The sequence below is a fragment of the Etheostoma cragini genome, chromosome 14 (assembly GCF_013103735.1).
Source record: "Etheostoma cragini isolate CJK2018 chromosome 14, CSU_Ecrag_1.0, whole genome shotgun sequence".
Taxonomy (NCBI): domain Eukaryota; kingdom Metazoa; phylum Chordata; class Actinopteri; order Perciformes; family Percidae; genus Etheostoma; species Etheostoma cragini.
Window position 1 is genome coordinate 2,903,445 of NC_048420.1, and position 22,079 is coordinate 2,925,523.

The 22,079-nt window shown below is 43.1% G+C and overlaps 1 protein-coding gene across 2 annotated transcripts; it reads left to right on the top strand.

Moving 5' to 3' along the window:
* Window positions 1-2,292: 2,292 nt before the first annotated feature.
* On the top strand, window positions 2,293-16,950 carry tent4a (terminal nucleotidyltransferase 4A). Of its 2 annotated transcripts, none has more exons than XM_034891930.1 (13): window positions 2,293-3,361; window positions 7,271-7,394; window positions 8,706-8,752; window positions 8,852-8,972; window positions 10,284-10,391; window positions 11,860-11,988; window positions 12,485-12,698; window positions 13,145-13,271; window positions 13,362-13,465; window positions 13,637-13,821; window positions 14,272-14,436; window positions 14,633-14,806; window positions 15,588-16,950. In XM_034891930.1, exons 1-13 carry the CDS (start codon window positions 2,544-2,546, stop codon window positions 15,756-15,758), a joined length of 2,487 nt encoding a protein of 828 aa, XP_034747821.1. In that variant the 5' UTR covers window positions 2,293-2,543; the 3' UTR covers window positions 15,759-16,950. The 2 variants fall into 2 exon arrangements, with proteins under 2 accessions (XP_034747821.1, XP_034747822.1); XM_034891931.1 differs by having other exon boundaries at window positions 14,633-14,686.
* Window positions 16,951-22,079: the final 5,129 nt, after the last annotated feature.

Sequence of the window (22,079 nt, forward strand, 5' to 3'; positions counted from 1 at the left end):
GGGTCCATACAGGGATTTGAACCAGTGACCCTCCGGTTCCCAACCCAACTCCCTATGGACTGAGCTACTGCCACCCCTGCTTTCACCCCTGCTTTCACCCCTGCTAGCTGCTTTCACGTGAACACTTCTTCAATTACAGCATTGTGATTCTTTCCTTTTTTATGGCTGCTGTCACGTAGGTGTGTTCATAAGGTTTTGAGAATTAAAATGATGTCTTTCAAACACCAAATGTAAGCTCTAGAAGATAATGAATTTTATTTTGCAATTTTTTTCAGGACCTAGACCACAGGAAACTATCAGCTGATCCGAGCTAACTATTCTGGCCATGCACGAGAGTAGGTCAATTTATTTAATAATGTAATAAAATATTTAGATCAATATTACCCATTACAGAACTTAGTCAAATTACCGTACAATAATAATTTCTTTTGATCTTTATCTTTGGCTTTTGCCTCCCCAATGTGTTTTGATTGATCAAATTTAGTAAGGATCCTCCCCCTCGGTTTCCAAATCCACCAATAGGAGTGAACCACAATTATGCTCTAGTTAACATAAAATAACATAACACACATGACTGGCTGGTTTAAAATTTGTGAAAGTCTAATATGCAAAAATAAATCAATGCATTAACACAAACGTAAACCCTCAGCAATTGCCTGCAGGCGGTGTGGTGATGTTAACATTAAAGAAGCGTTTTCTCTTTGCCGATAGATGATACAGTACTGACCCCGCAGCAGCTGCAGCTGCGCAGTTGGGTGATATTCACTGGGCCCATTATACCTCTGTCCTTGTTATCCTGTAGAAAACGCCACAGGCAACATGTGCCTGTGTAGAGATGTTGAATAGCTGCTGATATAACCGTGGAAGTGCTGTGGCCTCATTATTATTCAAGCTGCATGCCGTCTCAGACTACTGGCTGTTTCCTTAATATTATCTGCCGTGACTGTTGTGCCTGAGAGCATACTGTTGTCTGTTCCAGTCGCGCGCGCGCGTGTGTGTGTGTTTTAGACATCTATAAGCTGTGGTCCAGTTGTCACCGATGTGGTAATCCCATAAAAGCTGACAATGAGACAAACCAGCCTTGAAATCACACACACGCACACTGGCACACAGTCAGTGTTGCCATTTCGCTTTAGCCGAGAGTGTGACATGAGAAATGAGAGAAATAAACCTATTCAATCTGGTGTTTCACACGGTGGAAGATAGAAAGAAGGGCTTAGATTACTACAGGCATACAGTGGGAGTGAGCAGCTGTGTGTATGAGTGTCATGCAGAGGGCTGCATATCCTAGCTGGCACATAGTTTGCCCTGGGGGGTTTTCCTTGACTCTGTCACATGCTGCACGTGAGTAGCAGTGGTTGGGGGGCGGGCATTATGCAAGACCCTCATCCTCTCCTTTACATGCATACACATCCCAGAAGGTGCTGGTTATGCCTTATCCAGTCTGCCTCCGCTCTATCCGAGCCCTTAATGGGCTGGGAGATTGTTGTTACTGGGGCAGGGTTGGGATACAGAGTCTGGGATAATCAGCACCATCTACTACCCCATGAGCAATTTTGAATCACAGGTTGCTGAGTACATCTGAAATGCTCCATTTGAGTGTAAACCCCTCTGTGTGTTACCCTGTGGAATGTGGTTTTCTGCTCTTCCAATGTATGTGAGCAGCATTTCAAGGGGCCAGAGGTTGTTATTATGGGCCCCAGCTGTATTTCAGATGCCAGCTGACAACACAATGTGGTCTCCCTCTTTGGTTAATGTTTATTTAAAGTACATTTTGTAGAAGAGGGATGTTTTTTTTTATATTTCAATAGAATTTTTAGACATTCAAAATAGGATTTTTATATGTTTACAGTGGGTAATTTTATGTCAGAGCTTTTCTAAACAGAGAAACGTGAAGTTGTTGATCCCTGTCTGGTATACAAGGACAGACAGATTCCCTTTGAATCCCAAACTATTAATGTCCATATAATCCTCAGCTTTGCATATGTATCTTATCTGCCAATATTTGCTATCTGAGACATTCCTGCAGGATTCAGCCACTGCCTCATATAGATAGGGGATGACCTATGAACCCACAGTCCCGTTCCCCCACCCATGGATGAAGATATAATGCAGGCTATTTATATACTGACGATAACCGTGGAGTCCATTACTTTCTGTTTAATTAAATATGTATTGAATTGAAATAATATATATATGTATATAGTGCAATTCATCAAACGGCCGGCGTGATGAAGAAGTGGGCGGATGGGGGGGGCGCAGTCGTCGTTAAAGAAACCCCTCGTACAGCGCATGCGCATGGATTTGAAGAGATAGAATACGCCATATTGAATTCCCGTAGGAAACGGTTAGCGTTTTTTTCCCCAGCTAGCGGTACTAGGGGCTACTTTATCTATGGTCCTAATTCGGTTTAATGTTTAAAGACTTCTCTTCTTCGCAACACCGGACAGTGCAGCGACATTTGAACGGCCCAGGTAGTGGCGCAGATTCACAACGGGCTCGCTAGTGATACTTGTAGAGGGGTTACCGGAGAAAGAAGTTGAATGGATCCGAGGGTAGCTTGGATTCAGCCCGAACAGAAAGGACCTGCGAACGCCTTATGGATGCACGTCTGGGAGACCTCTCAGGGAGTACGGACACTCTCCGCTCAGCACCAGCTTCACAATCAAAACTACAACCAGTGTGTGAATTATGCTGCGTTGGACGTTTTAAAAAATGTGGCGACCGCGGTGGCATCGAGCAAGAGCATTTGCAGCAGCACCGGTAACGTTCCTGCCAGTTTAAGCAGCAGCCATCACAGCATCATGAACGGCACTACTACTATTAACGGCGCTGCGATTTCCTCGCTGGGGATAGCGCTGTCCAACGGGAACGTGTGTAACTCCTTCGCCACGGCCCACGCCGCTGAACCAGGTAAGGGCAGACCCCTGCCCCAGAAGACGGGATCTGTCTCTTCGTCTTCGTCACAGGAATCCGGGGCGGACAGCCCCCCTTCCAGCTGCTCACTTGAGAGGACTATGGGAAGCAATGTAACAAGCAACATTAATAAAAACGTCGGGGGTGCCCGTCTGTTTTTTACCGTGAGGGACGGCATGGACAATAATGTCAACCTCTACCACCCACATCTAACGTTACAGGAGCACCCGGCTTTTAATTTACAGCAGGTTTACGTGAGGCGCCATCAGGTTCACCCCACTGCATCTGTAAATCACACATACAATCACCATCCAGCCCGAAGGAAAAGTGACAACAAAGCAAGCACTTATGGGATGAACTACTTGCTTTCAAACTGCACTAATGGCAATTATGCGAGCACTTGGACACCCTGGAAGACAAGGAAGTACAACCCTGGGGTCCACGGGTGAGTGAACACTATTACTAAAAGGCTAACTAACGTTAACATTAACTGTTTGTTTTAACGTTAATGGTTACAAGACATTGGTACATCTTGCGCAATCATGTGTGCCTAATATTGTGGTAATTTTAGAACGTCATATAGCTATTTTCAACCCAGTTACCGCGATCTACGACAGTATACCCAGTAATGCAGTTTAAACTGGAGTTGGGCTGTTTGCTGGATAGCTAACTACAAGCCACCGACAGATAGCGATCGTTGGTTACAACATGACCGGAAGTGCTCTGATTTTGTCTGCTGGAGTTTGAACTGGGTCACTAAAAAATACAAATATGCCACACAAACCATTGTCAATAACGATTAAAAGACGTCCATTGTGGGAACTTGATTTAGAAGTGTTTTTTTCAACGGGTAATTTATTAAGGTTTTGCCTGGTTATGTCCTTTTTAGTGTTTGTTAGCCTGATGAGCCTAGCTAACTTAACGTTAGCTCACGGTGCTCCCTTCTGGTCTCCACATTAAAGTTAGGAAACTAGCAATTTAAAAACAAAACGAATACACCTTTTCCCGTCAGAATTATGCCAAATTACGAAGTAGAGCTTAAACTCTTAACTGAAATAATTATAAAATACTTCAACCTGGCCAAGTCTTAGCTAGCTAACGGGGTTGGATAACACTTAACGTGTGCAATGTTGTATGTTGGGTGAAATTAACCTAGCTAGCTGTTGATTCATCTCCGGGAAATCAAACTTTTATGAATTGCTCGATCATAAAAGTTCCTTTTTAATCAGTCTGCTTAGAGTGAGAGTACAACGGAACATTGGGTTTACAAGAGGAGCCTTAGTATTGTATGTTTTAGTCGTTTCCACTGCATTAAACGGAATAAAAGTGAAGTTAAACTGTTTGCTTGGTTATGCGCGTCTTCTTGACTTAATTGTGTTCATATCTTGATAAATTCCTTTATACCGAAGTAATTCTGGGTGTAGTCACAGTTAGCCCTCTTTTTCCTTCAGGGTGAAATAACAGATATGGGTGGGACTTAATGTACATACACTGTAAGTACCATTGCCAAAATCTTCCAAAGTAATAATGTTTGTGAATACAGATTAAGTGGACTATATTTTTAGTGTAATCTAACTTTTATTCTGTTGCTGTTATGATTTGTGGGGGTTGTATAAAAAGGCATGACACCTACATTTTATAGTGAGAGCTGTGTGACTGAAATATAATGCGATTCTTTTACATTATAACTGGAGTTATTTTGCTCTGGCAGAAGCCTTTATCTATAAGAATTGACTAAAGAACTTCCACATGTGTTGCAGGACCGTGTGATATTTGTAATGGCTGGTTGCACCCATCTGGGAATTTTCTGTAAAAGGAATCTGTGTTTGTCATGGCAGCACTTCCACATGCTTGATGCTTAGATTCCTACTAACCCAAATCCTAAATTAACTGAAAATGTAAGTTGTTGATTGATATTTCTTTATGTGATAACGTTTTTGGCTTGTGCACGGATACGTCTTGCAGTAGTTTTCCTTCAGAGGGACCCTCTGAAGTCCCACATAGAGACATTGGCACTTCAAATTGAAAATACTAATACTTGTAGTTATGCTGCACTGATATTGGGATGATTAACTTAATTGATCACTGTGGTAGTGTGGTCTTAGACTGCACCTGTGAACACCATTGATTACTTGAACACTGGGCTCTAAAGTTGTTGAAGAGGTGATGTTTGACTAGTTTGTCCGGGATGGCAGTTTTTGTTTTGACGGTGGGGGTGGGGGGCTAACAATAACCATGCCTATGTCAGGGGTGGACAATTGGCATAGATATGCACTGGCATGCTGGCAGAGTTTTTACCAAACAGTGGGCACATGGGCTGAATGCATTTCCTCCAGGGCTTTGGTAATTGATTTTGCCGGTTCTGTATTTCACACTGACATCATGGCATGCATTCCTAGAACAACCACCGGGTTGAACAGGGTTCCCCTTGCAGAGGTGTTTGACTGGTCAGAAATCTTTACATTATGTGTTCCTCTGTTGTAAAAAAAAAAAATCCATATCTGCAATAACAATGAAGCCAGAGACATCAGACATACTCCGGCTGATAAGACCTTTAGTGTTTTACTAAACCCTCGTCAAATGTTTCTTAAAATCTCCTCGTTGGTGTTGTTGTACCCGTTTCTTGACGAGGAAGTAAAATTAGAAAACTAATAGGGTTCAAAGTCTCCTTTTCTTTTTCTCTTTCACAACCTCACGGTTTCATATAGTTGTGATTTTAAAATAACAATACCACAGAAAAGTAAATATAAAGAGATATTTAAAATTTTGTCAATGCGCAATGTCATTTGTTTATTTATGGATTTCCCCTTTTTAATTAACAGTTACTAAGATTAAACCATCTGGGGCCAACAATGCCGTATAAAACCGCAAACTACACTCAGTATCTTCTAGGGCTGGGACGATATATTACCCGATATATTAATTTATATTGTGATTTATTGCAGTTCTAGGAGTATTGTGATTCCATAGTATTGAGTATTGCGATTTTTTTTATTCCTTCTTCAACAAAAACAATGTCGTCAGCGTTACTATATGAATATAAAATATTGAGGTGACAAATGGTTACGAAACATTTGAGCAAATAAATCACGATACTTAGGATTTTCAATATTGCCACAATGCTTCAAACTAGCATCTTCCTGATTGTTCTTCTTTTTTTTGAAGGGGGGGGCTTTTCCACCCTTTAAATGGAAGAACAACTATGTGAGAAAAGGAAGAGTGAGGGGGGAAAAAACATTTAGGAAATTGTCAGAGGTTGGACTCGAACCCACTACCTCTGCATCGAGGCATAAACCCCTCTGTATATGTGCGCCTGCTCGACCAACCGAGTCGACCAGGTCACATTCCTGATTGTTTAACACCTGGTTCTTTCCGAAGAAGGCTCCTGTGCGACTGTAGGCCTTCCGGAAGCTTTGTAATCCCGCCGGGAACTGACTGTCTTTTTGGAGACAATAATTCCAGAAAAAGACACACAACTGAATAGTTATTTATTCATCATTTTCATATTAAAAGGTATTGTTTTACTGTTGGCCGGTGCCATCTTGACTCCCAGATTGGGAGTCCCCAATGGGGAACCACTCTCTTTACTGTGTTTGGATGACACAATTAACTTTTTGGAGCGTATGGACTTTTCTTGGAAAATATTTTTATTTTTTAATGTTAATTACAGCGTTTGTTTCTGATTCCCCTGATTGCAAAGATTTGAGGAGTAGAGTTTTCAATAGCCAGAAAGTCTTGTTCATTATTTTTCTCTGTGTGATTTCAATACATTTACAGGCTTGAGATCATAGAAGCCTTTTCAAAAAGGAAACCAGTCGACACAAATAAAAAAATAAACTAGCCTAGGCCCCAGGGTCAATGTGGATTGGTTGTCTCTGGTTGATACTTGATCCGTTAAACAAGTACAGCATCAGAACCAAGATGGAACCGGTGTATTGCTCCGCACCTTGTACTCGTTGGTCATCTGGTCTGAAGTAAAGTAAAAGCTAACAAAACAGAACTGCATGGTATTTCTTTAGTCAAACAGACTATGCGGTTGCTTTGCTTCCCCGGCCCAGGATTAATTGCGTTTAACCAACACCGTGATAAGAAGGAAGCATACCGTGGGCCATCTGGAGAGTGTTTTTTAAATTCCAAAATGTCAGCCAAAAATGGTGTGTATGTAAGTCAGTGTTTTAGAAGATATCCTCATTTGATGGTTTGTTGTAGAATTCTGCACAAGAAACATGAAATACTTGAAAGCAGAAGGGAGATTTCACATTATCTACGGTTCCTTCTTTCATACGGGTCTGTGTGTGGCATGATGACACAGCGGTGAGAATAACCTTTATCTGTCATCCTCGTCTCTGTCAAGACTCCACGAGGAGGTGATGGACTTCTACAACTTCATGTCTCCACGGCCGGAGGAAGCCGCTATGAGGAAGGAGGTGGTGGATCGGATAGAGAGGATCATCAAGGAGCTGTGGCCCTCTGCAGATGTAAGACACACACACACACACTGTTTAAGTTGTAATTTGATGGATTTCCCCCTTTCAGATTCTTAATGTCGTAAAGAGCACTCTCTTAAATCATGCAGTCCAGTCTTTGAGGAGGAATTATTGGTACACAGACGAATGGTTTGTTGTCATAATGTGTTTGAACATTTTTTTTAAAGGTGAGGCGGTGTTTTTTACAGTAGCCGGCTAACTTAGCTTAGCACAAAAACTGGAAACAGGTTAAACGGCTAGCCTGGTGTGGTCCAAACGTACGAACATCCGGCCACCAGTGCCTTTTTAAAGCCACTAATGAACGAGTGGTGTCTCATGTGTTTAAACCGTACAAAAAACAAATTGAATAGACGACAATGTGACATTATGTACCAGACTATTTCTTGGTCAGGAGCAATAACTTCCCGGAGTCTCTACTGGTACTGGTATTAATATTTCTTTAAAAATGTAAAATTGAGCGGCTATAATCATATATAGTAAGTTGTTGTGACACATTTGTGGGAAGTCCTGCAAATCTGACACCTGACCAACACTGTATTCTGACATTTTTCTATTTGTGTATGTGTTGTTTTATTTATAAGCTAAGCAGCAAGTACGTTATCATGATGCTAAATGATGTTTCCGTAGAGAACAGACCAGGCCCCAGAGTCGCAGTTACAAAAAGTAATTTAATCAATGTAATAATATTACTTTTAAAATTATAATAAAACAAAGTTTAAAACAATGTGCTCAGTCATATTTTTGAGGTGCACTCACTTTCTGTGTGCAGAAATAGTGCTGGAGGATCTTGCAGCTCGTTGAGTAGCGCTGCGACGTAGGGTTGATATAATGCCCTCTCTCTTTACTTAATCATACAAAACCCGCGCAGTTGTGATTTGTTGGCTGCCAGTCTTCCCCCTCTTCCACTGTGAGCCCAGTTGTCAGGTAAATAGATCAAGCCCCCGATTTGCACCAACCTCCCTTTTCATTTTGACCTATTAATCCCGGGCCTGTCTTTGGGCCATTGCCTTGTCGTATTTACCAGACGGACAGGGAAAGAACTCTACTCTGCTTTCTTTGGAGAGCTTTCACTTGCAGCCCCCAAACACTGCATTTTTCTCTAGCTTTTGTTTACTTAATTTGGCAGCTTACTCCGCTTGTCAGCATTAACTGTCCCTGAAGTGGCACGCGGAAATACCCAGTTCCTTTTAGTTAGCAAAGTTGGATTTGTAAATCCTCAAGACAAATGAGCTGTTGTACTATAATATACAATACTATTTTTCATTAATGTTATCATATTTTTCCTCAACATTGCTTTTTCAGGTCCAAATATTTGGCAGCTTCAGCACAGGGCTGTACCTTCCAACAAGGTAAGACCTTCGTATTTAAGAAAACCGCTCAAACTGTTTTATGACTGATACGTTTTGCTGGCGGCATTTTAACATTCTGCCTGTTTTTTTTGTCTTCAGTGACATCGACCTGGTTGTGTTTGGGAAGTGGGAGCGCCCGCCGCTGCAAGAACTGGAACAAGCTCTTCGCAAGCACAACGTGGCAGAACCTTTCTCCATCAAAGTGCTGGACAAGGCTACAGTAAGTAACCAGGAACAGGATTCTGGGTTCACACTGAGTCCCTAAAGAAAGCCACACTGGTTTGCAGCAACAGATATCCGTCAAACCCACGTTGACACATTTTATCACACGTATTTGATAAAAGGACAATTTACAAATCCATGTACACTGATGCCATGATTAATGATTTGGCACATAAAATGGTCTGCTAGTTTTCTAAAGGTTCAATTCATCATAAGAGAATATTACAGTCCCAGTAAATGGGTAACCAATTGCAACAAACCTAGCCAAATGAAAATTTGGCCAAACTTATTACATTCCTAGAAAAGTTTTTGGGGACTTGAAGTGCTCAGTTTGATGTAAAAGCTTTGGCTCTCTTATCCATGAAATATGGGGGGGGAGGAAACCGTCCAATTAGTGCCTTCCATCTGTTTGCTTCATAGGGGGTGCACACTGCCAGTTGTGTGTTTAATTTTCCTGTTACACTATAAATATACAGTGTATTGCTTATGCCCACTATAATATTACAAAGCAGCGATGGCTTTGTCAGCTCTAAGTCTACCTAAAATTAAAACTGGGCATCATCAACTCTGCCTCAGCCTGTGTACTTTTGGCTGTTCTGTTGTAGTTCTTCGTTAGTGTTTTGGAGTTCAAATACAATTTTCAGCAGATAAAAATGCATCTTGTGCCGCAAAGCCATTTAATGTGGAAACCCGCTCTGGTGGAAGTCTTTATGGCTAAAGTTCCACAGTGGCTTGGTAGCATCCTAGTCTGGCTATCCCCAGACCAAGCCAAGCTCAAAAGAGCTGACATTGAGAGTTGAACTGGGGAGTCTGGTCTGGGGAGTATGATTCCGTACCCAATCGGACAGTCCTTCAACCAATCAGAGCAACAATCCGGGTGACGTAGAAGCGACAGCGGCATCAACGGGTTGCAGAGCTTCGGTGGCCGCTTTGTTGAATGTCATCGAGAAGCTGCTTGGTCCCTTCTCTATCGTCATTGTGTTAAACCCGCCAATAGCGCGGCAGGTAGATAAGCCAGTTTGTGATTGGTTCATGCAAACGTGCAGGTTTACTGACCGAGCTACGAAATCAAATCGCCGGCAGAGTGGGCGGGGCTTACTCAGTCTTGTAGCATGCACTATCGTCCTGTGGGGTGTGCTCACAAACAGGCAGTCCGCCTCAGGCATGTCATCTTAAATGACATGATAGTAGTTAGTAATAATAAGTAGTTAATGGCTGAGGTTTCATTTTTGGATTCATCCCCCCCTCCACTGAGCTGATGACTTGACAGTAATGTTTGCTAATACTCACTTTTTTTTTCTCCCTTCAGGTGCCAATCATCAAGCTGACAGACCAGGAAACCGAGGTGAAGGTGGACATCAGTTTCAATGTGGAGACGGGAGTCAGGGCGGCAAGCTTAATTAAAGATTATGTTAAGGTGAGATGAACGTATCGCCTTGGTCCTACCGCTGTCAGGATGTACAGCTCACACATAAAATAGTAACTTAGTATTAATTCAGTGAGTCGTCGAATCAGACCAGACGGCATCAAATGATGCACAGAAATCCATGTGCATCTTTTGCTGCTGCGTTTTAAAACCAAATGGAGATTGTGAATCACACGGTTGCCTTCTCTGGAGGGAACTACTAGAACTGTTGGGTCCTTGAAAATTATGTGGTCTAGACCTACTCTATCTGTAAAGTGTCTCGAGATAACTCTTGTTATGAAATGATAGTATAAATAAAATTGAATTGAAATAGAAGTTTTAAATGAATGAAATCTGGCCGCAATGCAAGCAATACTTAGATATGGAGGAGGAGAGCCGTAGAAGGTTACGTAGACATATTTAAATAAAAACCACCGGAGGAGTCACATAATTACTGTTTTACAGTGAGGTCTGAATACAGAACTTTGGATATTCCCTCTGTGAATCACGCAAGCTGGCAGTTTAAAGCCTGCATCGGCACATCTCATTTCCAAAGTGGAGCTGGAACGGACCCCAGCAACTCTGCTCAGTATAATGTCCTCTTAAATCAAACCGAGTCTGTGTGTTGCTAAAAACCACGTTGCCGAATATACTCAGCAGAGGTGAAATGTACCCCATGGCTCGGACAACATTCCTGCCCAAGGTGGATCTCTTCCTGCTTAAGTCAAGGTTGTAGTAGCTAATGAAGGAGAGGAATTCCAGGTGCTGATGTTCCAGCGAGCTGTCAGGGTGTGACTTTTCCCCCTCTTATTGTTGTTTTTTTGATTTTTGTATTCTGGGTCTCTGGGGAAACGTGTCGGAGCTTGAAAGCCGGCCGTTGACAACCACACTTAGCATCAATCCAGGGATAGTTAACGTTGGATGATGAATGCGTGGGGGAGACCAGATCCCGGGGAAAAGGTCACGTCCGGGCCAATCCTCGTACTGTATGTCAGATTCCCGTGCCGGCCCCCTGGAGCAGCGTAGCGCCCAGTCTTGTTCTCACTTCTTAAAAGCATATTTGAACAGTCAAACCAAGTCCTGCTGCTCCACTGGCACAGATATGCACACACAATTTGCAAGGAGGTTATGCTTCCTTTTCAATTGGAAACGGGACATATTTGTAATTCCATTCCCAGGCCTTCTGGGATTTCAGCACATTATCAAGTCACAGGCTCTAGGAAGCAGCATACACATACATAGCATTGATAAAAAATGCTGGTTAGTCAACTGCCACAACTTTAAGGTGGGAGAGCCGTTGTTTTCAAATTTGACCTCTTGCAGCTTTAATAAAACCAAGATTGAACCACTGTGGCTTCAGTAGTAACCGTGGCTTCAGCACGGGTTTTCCACTGGTTTGGCACAGCACGCATTAGTCACAGTTACCGCGGAAACCTAACTAATCGACCCTTCTCACACCTGTCTCTTCTTCCGCTCTCAGATGTATCCAGTGCTGCCTTACCTGATCTTCGTGCTTAAGCAGTTCCTGCTGCAGAGAGATCTAAACGAAGTCTTTACCGGGGGAATCAGCTCTTACAGCCTCATCCTCATGGTCATCAGCTTCCTACAGGTACGATGAGATGCAGATACACACCCCAAAAGGAAACCTATGTTGAATATGAGCAGAACGTAGCCCTAGTGCAGGATGTGGTAGCAGTGCACATTGGGCCCCATTTCAGAGGTAGTAGCAGTGCTAATAATGACAACAGTAGCAGTATTCTAGTAAGTTAGCCATGGTGTGTCTTAAAGGTCCCATATCGTGCTCATTTTCAGGCTCAAACTTGTATTTTGGTATTACTAAAAGACGTTTAAGTATATATATCCCACACACTCACACACACTCAGGCTGTGTGCATTTGTCTGTGGATTGAGCATATTGATATTTTCAAAGTATTTTCATAGCACCTCAAGCCCTTTTTTTTATAATAAAAAAAATACATGGAAATCTTACTTTTTATAATATGGGGCTGATAATAATAAGAAATGAATAAGAGGATTCATATTGGAAGTGCCCAGTGTTGGACAATGATAATCTTGACTAATGCATAGTAATACTTGTTTTACAGCTCCATCCTCGGATCGATGCCCGAAACCCCAATGAGAACTTGGGCATTTTGCTGATTGAGTTCTTTGAGTTGTACGGCCGCCATTTCAACTACTTGAAAACAGGGATCCGCATCAAAAATGGAGGCGCATACATAGCCAAAGAGGAGATCATGAAGGCCATGATAAATGGATGCAGACCATCCATGCTCTGCATAGAGGACCCACTGCTCCCAGGTGTGTATGGGCGGGGGTGGGGGTGGTTGACAACAAAAACCTCCGCAAATGTCCAACAGACAAGCCCCAATCCTAGAGATGATGCTGGACATATCATTTTAAACAGTAAAACATGGCAAATGTGAGCCTAAAGTCACATATCTGTAGGACTTGAAAAAGTCTTATTTTGATGACATCTGGTGGTAGTTTCAAGAGGCATACAGCAGTGGGATGTGGAGTAATTGGGCTAGAAAGCAACACAGACTAAACTGTTTTTCACCAGGAGCTATAAAAAACATCTATTTCCATATATAAGGTTGTGGTGCTAACAGAAATTGCAAATCTCAAAGTATGAGCATGTAATATTCCACAGCAAGGGAAACATGTAGAGTTTGGGCCCATCTTATTACTCTTTACCCTTTTAATATTTACTATTGTATTGCCGTGTCTGTCTTTACTCCCTGTAGGTAATGATGTGGGGAGGGGCTCCTATGGGGCCATGAATGTCAAGCAGGTGTTTGACTATGCCTACACTGTCCTGAGTCATGCCGTGTCCCCGCTCGCACAGTCGTATCCCAACAAAGACTCTGAAAGGTTAGTATTCAATCCACCTCACCGCACCAAAGATCTCCTGGTTAAAAGTGTTGCTCTTTTAAACCCTGTCTCTCTCTCTCTTTCCTGCAGCACCCTGGGCAGGATCATTAGGTTGACCCAGGAAGTGATCGACTACAGGGAATGGATCATTAAGAAGTGGGGGGGCAGGGATCTGGCGCGAACTGACAACAGAGGTACAGTTCCTCTGACTTTAATATACAGTTCTACAGTTATATATAAGTAACTGCTTGTGCTCATCGTGATAAAGTCTCCAGACTAAGACGGTATGAGGTCTTAGTTTCTGCAGACCTCTAACTGTACTGTATATCATATATTATATATAATATATGTAGGTCGTTGTACAGTTTCACCTCCCAAGGAGCCGGTGTCGGAGCAGGAGCCTTGCACGCTTGGTGGGGGTGGCGTCGGATCAGAGGAGCAGCAAAGGGACTCGGTGTCGCCCCACAGCGCCGACTCCCCCATGTCCATCTCCAGCCCCCAGCAGCACTCTTCAGCCTCCTCGGTCTCCTCCCTGTCTGGATCAGACAACGTAAGAAAATGAATACACACATGCAGATGAAGCGCACGCTGTTAAAGCACTGTATGTGCCGTTTGCCTTAGGAGTCAGTTAACATAACGGCTACTCCGTTGAATGTGGACAGCGTGAAATGCAGTCAACGCTAACTGGCATGAAACGCCCATGATTGCTGCAGACCTCTACCCAGGTTCACCTCTGTGAATGATACATTACCTGACACAGCTGCAGTTTGGGCTTATGCATTTGACATCCAACATAATAGAGTAATGCTGCCACCCACTTGGTACAACTACATGAAGCGTATCCTATTTTATTCTCTCCAAACCATCTAATTTGCACATTGATGCACACCCAATATGCATCTAATTTTATTGTAGTATATAGATGGACACATGCAGTAAATACAAGTGTCATCCTCCACCTTGCTCATTGTTTTTTTTTCCTCTATGTGTCATTTGCCAGGACTCTGATTCAACGCTGCCGTGTCACGCCCCTCCACCTGCCCTGCCACAATACCCGCCTCTTTCCTTCCCTCATCTGGGCCTGGCTTTGCCACCAGGCCTCAGCATGGGCACCGGCAAGCCTTGCATGGGAGGACACCATCTCCTCTTGCCTCCAGGCTCACAGGTAGGCACGCGGCTTTCGGGATCACACTGCGGCTTGGATAATGTCTGGAAATTAAGTGATGGTTAACATTTGGATCAGGATTTAAGGGGCTATAAATAGAATATCAGACCAACTACTTCTACGAGCAAGGGTGTTTTTGTAAGACAGCATCATTTCCTGATACTTACTTACTTACTTGTCCCTTTTTGTCCTCCAGGCTTGTGTCCCACTGCCCTGTGGTCTAGCAATGCGCTCCATACCTGGCAGACAGGTGTGTATAGACACCGGGCTCCCCCCCTTCTTCCACATGCCCCCCCCAGCCCATGCTCATGCCCCTGCCCCCTCCAGCCCCCAGCCTCTGCCGAGCCCCCACTCCAGCCACACACACAAGGTAGGCGCCGGATGCCTCTAACCTGGCCTGATAATCCAACACCTGATGTGTACCTGTTGCTATGAGGAATGTCATAAACAGGTCCTTTTTACTTCTCACAGCCTACTGGCTTATTAAAGGAATACTTTTTGGGGGAAAGATGCTTAGGAAAGGCAGCTTTTTCTTTGCTTTACATAAAACATTAAAGAACAGTAAGAGAATATGAAAAAGCTAAAATAAGACTTCTATGAATTGGAAGAATATAGGTCGCATTATGTGTAAGAAATGAACAATTACCTAATGAAATTAGCATTAAAAAGAAAGGTCTCCAGCCTTGGTTTAACAGAACAGATTTGCAGCAGACCTGCAGCTTTCTGGGAGTTTGTTCCAGATGTGTGGAGCATAAAAAAACTGATCACTGCTTCCCCTTGTTTAGATCTGACTCTGGGACAGAAAGCAGACCTGTCCCAGGTCACCCGAGAGGTCTGAGGTCCATAACGTAGCAGAATATCAGAAATATCTTTTTGGGCCTTAAACCATTCAGGGCTTTAGAAACCAACAGTAGTATTTCAAAGTCAACTTTTTGGCATATTCCCTTTGATGCAAAGAGTTAGATGAGAAGTTAGCTTTGCTTGACATTCACACTGAAAGCAGAAGGAAACTTCTAGCCTGGCCTTTTTTTTTCTTTTTCTTTTTTTTTTTGCTGTGTTGGTTAATTTTCCTTCTTGGTGCATCATCAGTAAAGTGGTTGGAAGTCTAATTATACGTCTTCTCTCTCTGTATTCTTTCCACCCCTCTCCAGAACGGAGCCAAGTTCAACGTGAAGGGCTTGCACAACCCGCCGCTGGTCAGCAACCCTGTCCTGGCTAACCGCGGACACACACACACCCACACGCACACGCACACACAGTATCACCGCAACACGTGGCGACGCAGAAAGAGGGACAGCCTACCGGTTAGCCTCAGCAGATAGAACCCCCCCCCCCCCCCCCCCCCCCCCCCCTCTCCCCCACGTTTGCTCCCTCTCCCCTCTGGCCCTTGGCTCGTCTCGGAGGACGGACAGGCAGACCGAGGACCAGAGACCAGCAGTTTTTACTCCGGGGCTGCCGCCACACCGAGCAACAGCCCTCCGCTCGGCATCTTCTTCCTGCTATCTCTACCTTTTCATTACTGCATGACTTGTGTTCATTTATTTTTTATTTTTTTTCAGTATTATGTTAATTTCAGTATTTCTCGGTCTGTCCCCGTTTATCTTCGTTTGACTTGGCGGCGCGGCCACTTCCAAGTTCACTTGACCTCGTGTTGACCATTGCAGCCAAGCTGGCTGTGGATCAGTGTCATTGTATTTTTTATTTTTTTTATATATATATATATATATATATATATATATATATATATATACAGTTTATACACTTAAAAACAAATGGTTTCATTTTGTGCAATAATGTTAATTTTCTTTTTTTGAAACTAAGGTAAATGGTTATTTAATTTGTGTGTGTGTATATGTAAAGGCATTTTTATACAGTTGTTTTATTTTTGTAGAGTTTTAAAAATTTTGTTTACAAAACCTTTCCCCAGGCAGCATCTCTGGTATGTGTGTGTGTGTGTGTGTGTTCCTCCGTTGTTGTTGTTTCGGTGTGTGTGTGTGGGAGTGTGTGCGCCAGTCTGTTATCAGGTTGAGATGGACCCCAGTTGAAAAGCAGCCGCCCCCCCTCCCCTCTCCTTCTCTTCCAATGTTCCCTCTTTACTTGTGGTGGTCTGTTTGAGAAAGAGAACCAGGACCAGAAAGGGGTACGGGGTTCTTGTCTTGAGATTCCTTCCATTTTTCTTCATCTGTCCCGTGATAATGGGCGAGGTTAGCATGAAATTCCTCCTGGAAGTTTTAGCCCTCAGTCCAGTTAGTCTTAAGACGTCATGGAGGGAAGTGGAGGAATGGAAGTTGCACCCTGGGACATCCTGAGAAACAGGATGTAATTCTGCTCGGACCTAGAAGAGGTAGCTCCCGAGCAGATTGAGTTTTAGCAGTGCCACCTCGAGATTGCGTGTCGTGTGTAGGTCTCTGTATGTGTGTGTCCCTGCTACGGGACGGTACTGTTGCCATATTGTGTCGGTCTGGGGAAGGCTGGTAGTGGCCTGCTCGTTTTCTCTCCACTGGAGGAGATTTTAAAAGAAAAGCCTCCAGTCAGTGCAGGATGTTGGTCTTACGGGCCTGTCCTTCTAGACATATAGTGTTTTCATTTTTTTGTGCTCATCTCTTTTTATTACATGGAGTAGGAAGGTTGGGCTAAGAAGGCAACTGCGTATATTTTGACTTGAATTTGAAGATCAAGATTAGGGCGAGAGGGCCGGAAGCCACTGATTCCAGGTATAGAGAAATCCTCAGTGTGTCTAGGACGCCGTCATGGAAACCTGATCCCGGGGCTGAGGTCAACTCTTGCCCGAAGCTGAAAATCAGTGTAGACCAACACTAAGATGCTCAGCGATAAGGTTTTCTCCTTTTATGGTCCTGGACAAAGGAAAAGGAGGGAAGTGTGTGTGTGTGTGTGGGGGGAGGGGGGGGGGGGGGGGGGGGGGGGGGGGGGGGGGGGGGGGGGGGTCCTCCTGAACCACGGACCCTAGTGAAAGGGAATTATATTTTGATTCCATTCAGGAATCTCGTGTGTATTTGATTGCCAGGTACTTCCGCTAATTGTTTGCAATGCCTTTCTTTGTGTTTACTTGGAGTGTGTGTGTGTGTGTGTGTGTGTGTGTGTGTAGGTCGTTTTCCGCGAGCACACTGTGTCACAAACGCACACACTCGCAGGCGGGACTGTCGATGGCTGTGCCTCAACCACAACACTACACACGCGGGTGTTATTACTATGCAAGTGGATTATTCAAATTATTGTGTCAACTCATGTCTTTCTGTTGTTTTTGTTTGTTGTATTTTTTTTTTTTTTTTTTTTTTTTTTTTTTGGAATGACAAACACTGCTTGTTGGACTGAAGTAATGTTAATGACTTTCAAGACTCGCGAGCCAACTCATGTGAACTACAAGTCCGCCCCCACCACCCCCACCCCCACCCCCACCCCTTGTATTTGTATGAAGGTCCCGATATGTTTCAAGGTCTAGTTTTCTACATGTATCAGTCCAATGTGAGGAATGGGGGATGTTAGTGTCAATGGTGGGGTCTGTGTAGTGTGTGACAGTGCAACGTGTGTGGGGAGGTATCGAGACTCACGCCTCGCCTTCACAGGTTTTTAATCCGACGCCCGGCGGTTCACGAGCCAAGTGCACTCAGAGAGCGACTTGCACTCTGCAGGGTGCACTTCAGAAGGATCGCAGTGTCCACCAACAATTCTCTACCTTTTTACTGAGACTCCGTTAAGTACCGTTACACTATTTAAGTTTCCTTTTTCTTTTAAACCATCGCAACTCTGATCCCTCAGTCAAGACTGCACCTGGCATCAATTCAATCTCAGATGAAGGGGTTCTGTTTCGACCCCTTGTCTCACAGGCAGTGCAGATCATGAGCTAATTATCACCTCCAGCTAGAGAAATTTCTTTCACGTTTTAATGATTTGACCCACAAAAAAAATTGTTATGGCCTCCACAGTCTGTGTCACTTTTCACCCTGTTTTTCGCTACGGATTATTTCCATCCGTAGGGAGGTGATCACGTTGGCGCATGAAATGCTTCGGTACATGCCGTCCTGGCCTGATATAAATTGGATAACTAGGTGGATGCAGATTCCAAAATGCAAGCTGCATCCCTGTCATGTCGGCTTTTAGAGATCAGAACCAGCATCGATGAAAGGCTGAAAATGCAATTGTTAATGGGAGGTTTTTGACTGGGTCAGAGTTGCCTGCATTTTCACAGCAATGACTTGACATGCAGGATCTAGGAAGTCTGAATGGATTCAAATCTATGTGCATCTCAGCGGTCTAAAGCGGCTCACTCACCCTCTGCCACATTGCTTTCATTTCTCCCCTGATGTAAAAGGAAGCAACAGAGAGAGTCTAGGACCGCTGAGATTTTGGCGACACAAGTACACGTAGATGCAATGTAATAATATCCCCTAGTATTGCAATACAATGAGGGATTTTAAGCTGGCGGCCGCTGTTTTGAAAAAAAAGTGGCAGCCCCTCTTTCTTCTGGCTCATTCATGTGAGCAGTGGCCCTCTAAATGGACACCGAGCTACCCGTGGCCAGAGGGAGCCACTGCCCAGCCTTTTGGTTGTTGTTGGGTTTTTTTTGGTTGTTTTTTGGACATTTTTATGTAAATATATTTTTTTCTATTTTATTTTTTAATAAACATTTTAAAACTGCCACTCAGTGGGTTACTTCCTTTTGTATTGACAGTAGGATTATATGGGCACATTGACATATTATCATCGTATGAAGTGCAATATATAAGCAAACTGTAATTTTTGCACTTCCAGCAGACACGGAGCAACATTAGCATTGTTTTTGGTCCAATATTTACTCTCCTTTTTTAAAGGAATAGTTTGGATTTTTTAAAGTGGTGTTTTATGAGGTACTTCTCCATAGTCGGAGTATCATCTACAGTATCTACAACATTTTAGCCACCTTAAACAAGTCTATATGAGATTAAGTGTACACCATATTTGGAATATTTTCACTGCTTTATCAAAGCCACCAGACTCATTTTGACGTTTTACCGAACCAGAACGTGGGAGTTTCTGGTCTTCCGCTGCCTGTCGGGTGCTGGGCCGGTCGTGCACATTGGGTTTGCTGCTTGTTGTGTCTGGAAGCAACACTGATGAAAGTGATGTTACGCCATTAAGCAAAAACAATGAGTTTTAGGTTTATAATTAATGTAGCTCTAACATGCCATTCTTGAAAGTAACCTACGATATGTTTCTACTACTACTACTACTGCTGTACAAGAGCATACTCTTATCCGTTCTCTACTGTTCCCCCTACTTTTTCAACATGTAAACTACCACCAACGGAAACTAACTCACTCGCATCACCCAGATTGCATCAAAAATAACTGGCCTTCCCACCCCCCCACCTATCAGACCTCAACAGCAAAGCCCCCAATCTTAAAGCATGCACACATGACCCCGGTCATCCCCTCTACCCCTGCTTCACACCACTTCCATCAGGATGCAGATACAGGTCCTTGGCCAACAGTGTGTTTTCTGCAATATCATCCCTAAATGTAGCGGAGTGTGTGTCTATCTATCTATCTATCTATCTATCTATCCATCTATCCATCTATCTACCTATCTTGATAGTGAGATAAATACTTTATTTATCCCAAAGGACATTTAGGGCATCCAGTAGGAAGACAACCATAACGCAATAAACACATACAGTATACACACACATATATTACGCACACATAAGAATAAAAATACAAATCAATCTCAGAAATGACCATGATAAGGTAAGGTATTATGGTAGACTGGGTGTAATGGTAATAGTGCAAAAGTGAACAATGCAGGGATTGAACAGTGCAGTAGATCATGATAAAATATTAACTATGACTATTAAATAGAAACATAATAACCCATAAACTGACTGACTGAATAAGAACACTATGTAACAGGGAATAGGTTATAATATGTGGATGTTATGACCAGAGTCCAGGTTATGTATGAAGGCTAATATAGCCAATAAGAAAGTTGTACAGTAGACAAATTATCTATCTATCTATCTATCTGTCCATCTCCCACTGTCGATGAGGCTCTGATATAGACTTAGATTTCTCTTTATTTATCCTTTTGGGATGACTCCAGCAAGGAAATTGAAATTTCCAGCAGCGGGTTTTTAGCAAAATGAATACAGTATAGAGAGAGAAAAAAGAGGAAAACAGTGTGTGTATATATATATATATACACTGTGTATGTACAGTATATCTCCTTTAGTCAACATGTGACTCTTCTCATCAACACTGGGTGGTGCACAAGTACTGCTGTCGGTGCAGAGTTAGGAGACCGTCTTAACCGCAAAGGTGCTGAGCTCTCTAGTGTCTTCAGTACTGTTAAAACCCTAAACCACATACATACAGTAGGTCTCAACTCCGTGCTGCCAGACATTGTCCACGAGCTTCATATTCAATCACAGATGTCGGGTGTTTGAATGTGTTTGGTTTTGTCTAGGATTAGGTGTACTGCCCTTGCTGGCAGCAGTGCTACTTTTGATAGAAAGGAATCAGTACATGGTACAGCCCACTCTGGGGCACCTGCCCAGGCATATTGATGACAGTCCTGATCCACTTGGCTTAACCCCGCTGATATGACCCCTGAACAGTAATTAAAACAAACTGCGGAGGAAGGTTTTAAAGATTAGACCCAAAGCTTTGTTTCAAGGTGAGTGGGTCTGATAACTGAGTGCATGGGAATTGTGACACTGTTATAACGTGAGACATGAGGATTAGTGTCCAATGCAAGCGAGGTTCAATATACAGAGGGATGAAGAGGACTAAAGTCAACTACCATCAGTATTGAATATCAACCATAAAAACCATGCAAAATGTACTGGTTTGTAAATAAATCGAGTTGTAGAGTGTTTAAAATGAAGGGAAAATTCTTATCACTGACTGATATTGATTACACAGTACAGTACAAAGAACATGTGCAATGTGTGCAAAAAAATAACCCAAGAATCTGTCCAATAAACAGATGCTGGCTTCAGTATATCCGAGCAGTGACCTCACCCAAAGCTAAATTAAATAACTAAAAAGGTAATTAAGTGCTGAATGAACATGAATTGAATAGTCTGTGATTAGCTGAATCCACACTTGGTTTGATTTTTGCACAGAAAAGGCAGAACAGAGTAGACTACAGACAAATGACGCTTATTCTGGCTGACCATAATGCACTGCTTGAAATTTAATTTTTAACAGTGCCTTGCTCAAGGGCACTTGGTAGCGCCCAGGAGGTGAAGTGGCACCCTCCATACACTGGACTTGAACCAACGACCGTCCGATTCCCAACTCAACTCCCTATGGACGGAGCTACTGCCAGCTTAAATTATGTATTAGACGCCATTTAGGCCGTGCTTCTCACTTGAATGTACACACCATGACAATCTAGCCTAAATGGTGTCATACTATTGTACAAAACTGCACAATTTGTCATGTCAATGAACATATAAACCACAACCTTTTGGGCTTTTGACATACTGTATTTTAACGATGGATTCAATGACTATTTGTAATGTGAAAGGTGTCACTTATAACAAACCCACAGCGAATTATCACGGATTGTGCTGCTCCTTTCAGCTCTACGGAGCATTTTAGGTGTCTTTTAACTCATTGCTTTGGTTTTAGGGCCCTCAGCGT

Excerpts from the sequence above, each read along its gene's own strand:
- tent4a (XM_034891930.1), top strand. The coding sequence starts at position 2,544 with ATGGATCCGAGGGTAGCTTGGATTCAGCCCGAACAGAAAGGACCTGCG. Across the intron at positions 8,973-10,283 it reads AAGTGCTGGACAAGGCTACA|GTGCCAATCATCAAGCTGAC; the intron begins GTAAGTAACCAG and ends TTCTCCCTTCAG. Across the intron at positions 14,437-14,632 it reads TCTTGCCTCCAGGCTCACAG|GCTTGTGTCCCACTGCCCTG; the intron begins GTAGGCACGCGG and ends TTTGTCCTCCAG.